Source organism: Theobroma cacao, chromosome 3, assembly GCF_000208745.1.
Source record: "Theobroma cacao cultivar B97-61/B2 chromosome 3, Criollo_cocoa_genome_V2, whole genome shotgun sequence".
NCBI classification, from domain to species: Eukaryota; Viridiplantae; Streptophyta; class Magnoliopsida; order Malvales; family Malvaceae; genus Theobroma; species Theobroma cacao.
Window position 1 is genome coordinate 2,903,442 of NC_030852.1, and position 12,206 is coordinate 2,915,647.

The window sequence follows — 12,206 nt, forward strand, 5'->3', positions numbered from 1 at the left end:
CCTCTCTTCGCCAACGCCGACGTCCTCCCCTCTCTTCTCCCAAATCTTTCGTCGGCTTCCTCACACTCTCTCTAACCTCGAAATCCCCATGTTACTCTCCAAAACCCATCAATCGGATCTAGATCTACTCCCTTAAATCGCCTCTGATCGATTTCCCTTCACCGATTTCTTCCCTGCGCCGACACCTCCCCTGCGACCGGACCCTCTTCTCTATTCACTGCCAGTCGAACACACTCGCACAGATCAGCTCCCTTCCTTTCCCCCACTACCCGAACCCCATTTTGTTCAAACACTGATCTTTTGGTCTTTCTTTTTGGATTCTTTTCTGATTGCTTTTTTTGATTTTTTTTTTTTTGTGGCTAGGTAGCTTGCTGCTGGTAGATTTTGAATTTTTTATCTCTTTGTTCTTTTTGGTGTTGCAGGTGGTGTCCTTAAAAGCCGGGTTGTCCAAAAATTTAGACAACCCGGCAATGGGGTTCTGGCACCAAGGAGTTGGTGGCCAGAACCCCATCATGCGTGGTGGTTGGGGAAGGGATGGCTGGGCGTATGCCCAGCCATTCCCTCTCTTTTTATTTATTTTACTTTATATTTTATTTTATTATAATTTAATTTAATTAATTAATTAATTTATTATTTTTTTAGGTGTCTACAATATTTAGTCACGTAATACCTGTCACGCAACGCTCAACGTATATTCAGTCACGTAATACCTATAAAGAACTCACGCAATGCTCAACAAATATTCAAGCTCCTAATGCCAAATAAACAAGTAACGATTCCTAATATCCAGTCACACACCATAATATCCAGTGACTCAATGCCTAACAAATATTCACGCATCGCCTATAAACTGATTGATTTTGCTACCCCTAGCCAGATTTAAGTTTCCAAACTCATATAATTTACCCATAAACTTTTTCGTTCTATGAATAACCCTAAATAAATGCAATAACCTATAACAAATACCTTGATGTCATCTCTGCACTTTGGGATCGTGAGAAAGTTGGCTGCCAACATAGACCTCAATGGCGCTGGAGAGCTGGATGGAGGGATAGCTAAATCTAAATCGAGATTTAATTTTGGAATTTTAAGCTAAATGGCGAGAGAGCAGAAAGAAAGAAACCGAGACGCGCCTTCATTTGGTTTAATTGGATTAAAGGGTATTCTTGTCAAGTCATGTCAAAAATTGGCTAAAAACAGTTAAAATTATAGAAACAGTCAATTTTTAAGTCACCTTACTATGAAGGTCATTTCTCACAATTTTCTCTAATTATTAAAACTATTAAATATAAATACTTAAAGCTATTATAAAATAAAAAATATCTTCTTGTTTCAAAATTTCTGTTCAAAACTATAAATTTTTAAACTAGACAAACTCTTCGTTTTTCTAAAAATAATTAGATAAAATTCATATAATGCATACGTAAATAGTATCTAAAAAATATAGAGGTGTTTATGTATTGAGCTTGGCCTACGCATCTCCTTTTTAAAAGTCAAGTACTTGACTTATATAATTTGCCCATGTAGGTTAAAATATAAAAATATCATTTTATAATTTTAAATTAAAATTATATAAAATTTTATTATGTATCGATAAAATATGATCGGAATAGGCTAAACCAGGCTCAAGCTTAATTTTTTTTTTCAATTTGTTATGTGAAAAGTAATTATTAATATGAAATAATAGTTCATGAGTAGATATTAATTAATTGAGATACCTTAAATTATATTTGAAACAATGTATATATATAGATATAAAAGATGAAGCATAGTTGTGTTTTTTGTGCTTTTGCAGTTACATTGCTAAGGAGGAACATACTACTGTATACAATGATGATGTTTACAGCAATTGAAATCTTGGTTTTCTTTACATTGATTACCAACAGCAGGATTGCTAAAGCACTGCTTTGCATCGCTGCTTTTATGCTTCTTCATCGTTTTAGTATGATTCTGCTGACCATCTTCGGCTCCTTTCAACTTGATGAGTTTCTCCAACAATTTCTCTCAAGTCACATTGACAAGTAAGTCGAAATTGGCAGCAATATTATCATATAATGCAAAAGAATTGCTTCTTCCCTTGATTCATCTTCTAATGATCCTATCAGAAGAAGCATCTCGAAATGCATTGAAATGATCACCATCGTTGAACTGGCGAAACTCTTTGAACGTGTGAAAGTTTTGACTGCTGGGATCCAACAACATATAAGCAATTTCATGGTTGAAAATGTCTGGGAATTTTATGGGGCAAGGGAAAAACTTGTGAAAGATGGTCTCCAAGCATATTCCGGCGGAAGGTATTCGAACATATGCAAAGGGTTGCAGCAATTCTGTACCACTATATCTGCAGATCAACTAAAAACCTTCTCTGTGGTACGTTAATATGGAATTGCTTAATATATATACCTTCTCAATTCCAAATTCAATGTGTATTTAATTATTTCTTTATACCTTTCAGGTTCTTACATCTCTCGAGGTGTTGGCATTTATCTGTGTATTTTTCCGTCCTACTAAGATCCTATATGTACGTAATAAGAATATCATATCAAGAGATTAAACTTGTTTTTCCTTATTTCCTCCAACAGATCTCCTTATATTCCATTGTTCTTGTATCGATTCAGGATATATGTTCCTTCCAACTCTGCTAATATGGCACGAATCTACAAGTTCCTACAGAAAGTGGAGAGCTCTCGCCGCCAGCAAGTGAAAGATCAACGTTGGCTTGGGTTTGCTATATGTACTTCTCCAAGTTGTAATCAAACTATAAATGGTGACAACATTCCCATGATAATATGCCTATGGTGCTGGGGCTTGGACTTGGGTTTCATAATACTGACATGTATACGAATAAATTCTTATATATACTTTCATGTAAAAATTATTTATTTATATATATAGTGACTACTGCTTTGTTTTAAGGATTCATCAAAATATCTCCTCGTCATTATTTAATTTATTTTTGTTTTACACTAAAATAATGTTTTAGACTTAGTTGGGAATAAAATAAGTAAATTATACAAGTGATCCTCAGAGTTTAAGGACATAGGTCCTACCATTTTAATTCTCATAGTTTAGAAAATAACTTTTTGGTTCTTTAACTTTTTGGTTCAATAATGGAGTCAAGCTTGAAAATATTAAACTAATAACTTTTTAAATGAAATGAGCTATGCTTACTGTTAAAGTCCTTTTGCTTCTCCAAATATAATATCTATACATGTTAACTATTTAGAGGGTCTTTTAACACATAAATGAGTTTTAATTTCTAAATTTGTCACTTAGGTTCAGAAGTAAAGGGAGACAGAGATTTAATGAGAAATTATATTATAATTTAATACGGAGCATTTTTAAAAATAACCCTTAAAGATAAAATGTTTTCAAAAATAGCCATTTTTATAATTTTAATTATTTTTAACCAAATTAGACAAAATTACCCTTAATAAAATTACACGTTATTATGTTACACGTTATGGACAAAAATATGTTACATGACATGTGCAAAAACATGTGACACGTTATGGTTAGATTGTTACATGCCATGTACAGAAACATGTAACACGTCATGGATAGAGACATGTGACACGCCATAGTTACGTTGTTACATGCCATGTACGGAAACATGTGACACGCCATATACAGAAATATATGACATACTATGGTTAGGTTGTTACACGTCATGTTGAAAAAAATACTGTTGTTACACGCCATGTACAAAAACTTATTACACGTCATGATTAAAAAAGGTTGTTACATGCCATATTGAAAAAAAAAATATTGTTGTTACACGCCATGTTGAAAAAATATTATTGTTACACGCCATATTCAAAAACATTTTGTTACACTTTAATGTCTAAAATATTATTATTACTTACGAACGAAAATTTCAAATCTTCTCAACTCTCACCATTTCTTTTTGTTTTTTTTTTTTACAATTTGACACTGATTAAAGTGTTTCTAACATACTTTCATAAATCAAAATATAAATTTTCTTATCTAAAGCACCTATTTCAACTAAAAAAAAAAAAAATTCCTTTGAAAATCTAGGTTTGTAAATTTTAATTTTTTGGGTTTATTGGTGTTTAGGTCCCGAATTTATTCAATTAAAAGCTATTTCAAATATCTGTGATCATTTCTACCGTTTTAGTTTTATCCAAAATACTTAAAAATCAAATTTTCCAAATACCCACCCACCCAAGCACATCAAAGCCATTGCTTGGTGTCTTGAAAGCGCAAGAAATAGAAATTTAAAAATGCAGGAGAGAGAAATCGGAAGCATAGCAAAAGAATGTCGAAGAAAGAAATCGATAAAATTTGAGAGACTGTGATGGTTAGAGAGAGAAATCAGAAACATAAATGGGAAGAAATTGTGATGAATGGTTTAATTTATTTGAAATAGTTTTAAGAGCATTTTCATTAAGTTATGGCTAAATATGGCTAAAAACAGTTAAATTTATTTTGATGATTATTTTTAAAATGTCCTAATTAAGAAAGACTATTCCTCATAATTTCTTCATTTAATATTGAATTTTATCATTGTACTTATAATTTTAGTAATATATTTTTAATTTTATTGATTTTTGGATAAAAAATAACAAAATTGAAATATTTTATGGAATATTTTGTTAATGTAAGAGGCAACTTTCCGTCAATTTTGTTACTTTTATCCAAAATAGAAAAAATAAAAAACCTAAAGGTGTAAATTGAATAAAATTGAAGTATAGTAACAAAATTCTATATAAAACAATTAGATATATAATATATAATATTTTGTATCCAACATTTTTTGCTTTCTTTTACTTCCCAAATAAAAAAAAGTACATGAAAAATGCAAAGCACTTGGAATCTAGCTGTATTACGTAATTCCAAAGTATAACAAGTGATGTTAGCTCTACATATGTAAGATGCTGATGCTATTCTTCGTTACTCCCTACTTTTATAAATGTGCAGAACATTGGCATCTCTTTTTTGAGTCAGATTCGGGGTCTGGAATTCTAAAAATGAGTTTATATATTAATTATAATAATATATATATATATATAAATGCCAAAATGAAATATATAGTTATATTTTTTAATTTTATTTATTAAATTTCATACTCCAATTTATATATGTATATATAGTTATATCCCTTATTGCATTAATCAATTAAGCCTATTATTTGTTACTTACATAAAACTGAACTCTTATTTGGACAAAAAATTTTAAGTGAATTAATATTTAATCTTTTACCCAATAAGATGAGATTATCATGTGGCTTTCATGAAATGGAATAAATTTCATCACATCGCATGATAGATATGTGTTAAATATAAAAATATAACATTTTTCCTTTTTATTTCTTTTTCATTAATGCCCATATGAAAAATAAATTATTTCACATCCTCTAGTCACGTGACAAATTTTATGGCATATCCTTTATTTTTGAAAAAAACGAAGAATATGAGCCTTTTTTTTTTTCTCGCATTTTATGTACCATTTTCTCCCTGTTCTTGTGTTTCATTTACACTATTGATGAAACAATCCAAAAGCTTTCTTCAATACACTAAACACTATGCAATGCACAAATCTTATCTCGGCTTGCAAAGAAGGTTAATTACAGTATTAATTTACATGATATTTTTCATCTAAATATGAGTAGTTCAATTGGTTCTAAATTATAATTTTCTTAAAAAGATTTCTAAATTGATTATAATTTATAGAAGAAAAGAGAATTAGATTAATCAAGTATGAACATTCTAATAAACACATTCTAAGCAAAATGAGTAACAAATAATCAGACTTGTGCAATAAGGACTTGAAGCATGATTCATGTGTTGATATTCTTGCTGAGAAGAGAATGCAATGCTTCTTGCCAATTGAAGAAAGTTGAATGCCATTCTTTTCTTGTTTGATTAATGTTTTAGTTCCCTTGGCAGCTAGGTTTGGTACGGTATCTGCCTATAAAGCTGGAGGCTCTGAGATCCTTCATCTTTGTAGTTAATAGTTCTCAAAGACTAGCGATGGGAACCCAAAGCAACAGTGAAAATGAGGAATCGCAGGCAGACCACCCCGAACCCAAATCTATTATTCAAACACTGGTATCAAAGGCAAAGGACCCCAAATCCAGGTCACTGACTAACATTCTGGGAGGGGGAACAGGTATTTAATTAATCGTTAAATTAATAGTATTCTTTTCCAGCTATATAATGATTTTATTATGTTATGAAATTGTATAGTTGCGGGGTTACTGCTCTGGGAGAATGCGATCTCGTCGGCAACAGTGATATGTATTGCAACTGAAATATGGGTTTTGTCGACAATAATCGTGGAAAACTGGATTGCTCAAGCATTGCTTCGAATCATTGCTTTCGTGCTTCTCAACCTCGTCAGTTTGGCTCTTGCGTCCGTCTTCACTGCCTTTTACCTTGACAAGTGCGTTGAAGAGAAGATAAATTTTTGTTTGAACAAAGTTGAAGGGTAAGTCAAGCATTTGCAGACATTGCCTTAAGAAAGAAGAAAAAGGTTAATGAGAAATCACCTTTCTTTTGAATCTGAAACCTTATTGCTGGTGTTTGTGATAATTTTAAAACACTTGAAAGCATCTACTGATTAATAATTTTATCTACAAGCTGCAGAGCAATTGGTTCAGTAATTGACCAGTACCGCGGAGAGTTGGACTTTGCGGGAAAGGTTATAGGCGCTTTCGTAGAAACTCAAGGCAAGAGCCTAACAGATACCATAAAAAAATCCATTAAGAACGGTTTAGATGGGGCATTGTGGCCCTTATATGAGTCAGTTCTACAAGGTTTGGCAGCAATTGTCAAGCCTAACTTGCCTGCAATTTTTCATTCAAAAATATGCCAAGAGTTCCTGCAGATGCTTCTCATGATTTCAGAAGGAAGCCAAAAGAAGACTTTCTATGGGGTGCGTAAATGACAAATTTACTTCTATTTCTTTCAAGTAAATATTAACAATTATTTTATCTCAACTCAACAAATTGTATTCTTATTAGTTGTATGCCTTTCAGGTTGTTGCTTCTCTCCAGGTTATCTCTATTATGTGCATATTTTTCCCTCCAACCACAGTCCTGTATATAGGTAAAAATATATATATATATCATTTACTCTTCTAATATGCATAATTTCGATCTCTTCTAATAACGCGTGGTATCAGAATTCCGAATTTCATAAATTAAGATTTTATCTTCTTTTAACACACCTAACTTAATGTGTAGATTATGGATAATAATATTATCACAAATGAACTTAAATTTTTTTTTCTTTTTTCTTATTATTGTAATTGTCTGTTTCTAGGATATCTGTGCGTGGCGACTTTGCCAGCATTATGCAACAAGTTAAAGATTTCCACTGTGCTTGAGAAGAATTTCCAAACAAAGTTAGACAAGATTTCTGGCAATGATGAGTCAGTACCTAAAAGTTCCTGAAGCTTGGCATTATGACAATTTGCATGTTCACAGTCTGATTCCTCTGCAATGGTTATAATATTGAATAAAATAATTGCAATAAATAAATTTCTGTACATATATCCCATCAGAATTTGGGAAAATAAATAAATTTCTGTACATTTCTCATCAATTGTTCACACATTTCCTGTCTATTATATCCATTTATTATACATTTTTAATCTGATGCATCTTGTAATTTCTTGTATATCTCTAAATCCATTGCCATATCCCCATTCTATCCATCCTACTTGAGTTGGCTCCTACGAATGAATAAATAATGTTTAGAAAAAAAAAAAACATTTCCTTGTACATGATTTAAGGGTATGCGTAAATTCATTTGCATTGCTCTCTCAATAGAAATCCAAATGCAAAGTCGTTTAAATTTCCAGTAGCCTGTATATGTCTTGCTTGCTCATTTACTGTTCATAAAAAAGTTGTGAGACTTAGAGATGAAAAACATTCAAAGCAAGTACTCACATTTCCATTGAAGCGTTCTTTGTTTTTGGCAACAATAAGTTGTATCTTAAATATTAATGTAATCTAGATATGCTTTGATTTATAGATTATAAATTAAAATTGCATAAAGTTTCAAAGATTAAATAGTAAAAGTAATAATAAAAAAAACATCTTATGATGTCTTATTTTATTAACAATTTATTCATAAGCCTTTTCAATGAATTTTTTTTTTTAAAAAAGGGCCACATCCTTTGATAATTTTCTAAAACACCCTCTCAGAAAAGATCCAAAAGACTTAGTTAGAAGTAGTGAAATTTAACCTAATAGGAGGAATCTGAATCCAAATTGATTCAAACTGAAATAATTTAATCTTGAAAGTAAATTAATTAGATATTTAACTTCATCTTACTTAAAATAATTCAAAACTCAAAATGGCTTGACACTTGCAGCAACTTGGTCAAATTCTTTCAATGAGTTTCTCTCTCTCTCTTAGTTGTTGGAAACTATTAGAAATCACCAAATTTATGAGCTGGAGCAGTCTTTACAAGTCTTCTCAATCTGAGATTTTAAGTTTTCTTTTTCATTTAACCGTTGTTAATTGAGAACTTCAAAAATTTGACAAAAAAACTCTATCAAATTCTATTTTTTTATACATAATAAATATTACTTAAAATTCGAAATCAATTGTTACTCAAAAAAAAAAAGAAATTTCTGCTAATTTTTTATAATTAGAAAGAGAAATTGGAGTTAACTCTTAAATTTCTATTCAAATCCCTGCCCCTCCTACTGCCTCTGCCTGACCAAAGCATAGGCACTCAATTAAAAGACAAAGAAGTAAAAAAAAAAAAAAATTCTCCTAAGGGATTGTAAACAACAATTATTCCTTACTTTTTCTCATCTGATTTTAAAGTTAAAGTTTAGTTCTCATATTTAGTTCTTAGGAGATAAAGCAATTCTTTTGTTCTTTACTTAGTAATATATAGGACTATTTTAGATTCCCTTGGCAGCTAAGCTAGGTAGATTTTCAGCCTATATATAAAGCAACAAGCATTTAGGACTTTTTAATTCATTTATGGTGAATTACAGTCAATTTGATTACTTAAAGTGGCACCAATAAATTCTCTCCCTTCTTCTTCCAACAAATTGGCAGAAAGAAAATGGCAAACGATGCTGAGAACGAAAAATCCATACCTGACAGCCAAGGCCACAGCGACGGACCAGGTAGAGCTTTTAAATTTTTTTTCCTTATTATATGCTTTTCCAAATTATATTAATTTTAGTTTTTTTAGAATAGAAATTCATTTGATTATCTCTTGACTGCTCTATATAATTATTAAAACTATTAAATATACTTAAAGATATTATAAAATAATGAATACCTTCTTGTTTCAAAATTTCTGTTCAAAAATATAAATTTTTAAACTAGGCAAACTCTTCTTTTTTGTAAAAATAATTGGATAAAATTTCTATAATGCATACGTAAAGAGTATTTAAAAAACATAGAGGTGTTTATGTATTGAGCTTGGCCTACGCATCTCCTTTTTAAAAGTCAAGTACTTGACCTATATAATTTGCCCATGTAGGTTAAAATATAAAAAATATCATTTTATAATTTTAAATTCAAATTAAATAAAACTTTATTATGTATTGATAAACTATGATCGGAACAGACTAGATCAGGCTCGAGCTTAATTTTTTTTATCTTTTTTCAATTTTTTATGTGAAAAGTAATTATTACTATAAAATAATAGTTCATGAGTAGATATAAATTAATTGAGATACCTTAAATTATATTTGAAACAAGGTATATATATTGATATAAAAGATGAAGCATAGTTGTGGTTTTTGTTCTTTTGCAGTTACATTGCTAAGGAGGAACATACTATTGTATACAATGATGATGTTTACAGCAATTGAAATCTTGGTCTTCTTTACATTAATTACCAACAGCAGGATTGCTAAAGCACTGCTTTGCATCGCTGCTTTTATGCTTCTTCATCGTTTTAATATGATTCTGCTGACCATCTTCGGCTCCTTTCAACTTGATGAGTTTCTCCAACAATTTCTCTCAAGTCACATTGACGAGTAAGTCGAAATTGGCAGTAATATTATCATATAACGCAAAAGAATTGCTTCTTCCCTTGATTCATCTTCTAATGATCCTATCAGAAGAAGCATCTCGAAATGCATTGAAATGATCACCATCGTTGAACTAGCGAAACTCATTGAACGTGTGAAAGTTTTGACTGCTGGGATCCAACAACATGTAAGCAATTTCATGGTTGAAAATGTCTGGGAATTTTATGGGGCAAGGGAAAAACTTGTGAAAGATGGTCTCCAAGCATATTCCAGCGGAAGGTTTTCGAACATATGCAAAGGGTTGCAGCAATTCTGTATCACTATATCTGCAGATCAACTAAAAACTTTCTCTGTGGTACGTCAATATGGAATTGCTTAATGTATATACCTTCTCAATTCCAAATTCAATGTGTATTTGATTATTTCTTTATACCTTTCAGGTTCTTACATCTCTTGAGATGTTGGCATTTATCTGTGTATTTTTCCGTCCTACTAAGATCCTATACATAGGTAATAAGAAGATCATATCAAGAGATTAAACTTGTTTTCCCTTATTTCCTCCAACAGATCTCCTTATATTCCATTGTTCTTGTATCGATTCAGGATATATATTCCTTCCAACTCTGCTAATATGGCACGAAGCTACAAGTTCCTATCGAAAGTGGAGAGCTCTCGCCGCCAGCAAGTGAAAGTTCAACGTTGGCTTGGTTTTGCTGTATATACTTCTCCAAGTTGTAATCAAACTATAAATGGTGACAATATTCCCATGACAATATGCCTATGGTGCTGGGGCTTGGACTTGGGTTTCATAATACTGACATGTATACGAATAAATTCTTATATATACTTTCATGTAAAAGTTATTTCTTTATATATCTTCTATATATAGTGACTACTGCTTTGCTTTAAGGATTCATCAAAATATCTCCTCGTCATTATTTAATTTATTTTTCTTTTGTACGTACTAAAATAATGTTTTAGACTTAGTTTGGGAATAAATAGAGTAAATTACACAAGTGATCCTCAGAGTTTAAGGACATAGGTAACATTTTAATTCTCATAGTTTAGAAAATAACTTTTTGGTTCCTAATATTCTTCCAACTTTATAAAGAATTTATTCTTTGTTCCATTAATTCAGGTGTTAGGTGATACTTTGCGGAGGTCGGATATCTAATCAAAAATCAATTCTCTATAAGTGGAGAAAATTTTAATATATTTAAATTCTCATAACACCTCTAATTTAATTGGCATGGGATGTTTATTATCACCAATTAAATACTCCTAACTACTTCTTTTCACGTGTTAGGAATACAAACATATCATGTAATATGAATCATAAAAAGGATTCACGAAGGAGCTAATGAATAGCTTTCAAAGCATGTTGAATTTTAAAGACAAGTATCTAAGCTAAATTCAATTGACAATAGGTAGAAAGATCCTTATTATATTTAACTTTTAAATTTTTGAGATGCCCCTAATGTAATTGATGCAGAATTTAACTCTAATACCATATTGAATTTTTAAGACCGACATCTAATTTAAAACTAATTGAATATTGACCGAGAGACTCTTTATCATATTTAAGTTCTTAGAACACCTTTAATTTAACTAATGTTGGATATCTTTGATCACAACTTCAATATTCAACACATGAATGTCACATGCATCAAACACTTGTCAAATGATAAAAACATTAATTGCTTTGTTTGAATTTTTTTATTTAAATCTTAATCTAATTTACTAGAAAAAAAAGGTATTTTACTAATAAATTACTCAAAGCTCGCATAAAAATAAAAGTTTGGGATAATAAAACATGAAATTGGGTTCCAAAAGTTTTATTTGCTAGCTACATTCACCAACATATATAAAACAAGTCAAGCAGTACCCTTGATCGAGGCTTGTTTATTTAGCTAAATAAAGCCAAATTTCATGTAGTTCACAAGCTGTATCCAGGCATATATATAAAGGTTAAGTAACATGCAAAGTAATTTCACTGTAAGATATTCTAAATTAGGACAATTGTTCTTCCAAGAAAAGCAAAAATACAATTGTTCTTTGCTTTTCTCCTCTGATTGAAATCGCATATTTTGTTTGGTAAATACTAAATATGAAAGCCATTCTTTTCTTCTTTGATCCACTGTTTCACTATTTTAGTTCCCTTGGCAACTAAGTTATGTTTGATTTTAGCCTATAAAGCTATAGGCTTTGAGATCCACGTATACATCTCTTTGGG

At 30.8% G+C, this 12,206-nt stretch overlaps 1 protein-coding gene across 2 annotated transcripts; it reads left to right on the forward strand.

Annotated features, from left to right (window-relative positions):
* On the forward strand, positions 5,963-7,614 carry LOC18604187. 2 transcript variants are annotated; one of them, XM_018117178.1, is made up of 5 exons: positions 5,963-6,132; positions 6,210-6,450; positions 6,603-6,897; positions 7,001-7,070; positions 7,287-7,614. In XM_018117178.1, the coding sequence occupies exons 1-5, from the start codon at positions 5,994-5,996 to the stop codon at positions 7,415-7,417; spliced, it is 876 nt and encodes a 291-aa protein (XP_017972667.1). In that variant the 5' UTR covers positions 5,963-5,993; the 3' UTR covers positions 7,418-7,614. The 2 variants fall into 2 exon arrangements, with proteins under 2 accessions (XP_017972667.1, XP_017972668.1); XM_018117179.1 differs by having other exon boundaries at positions 6,609-6,897.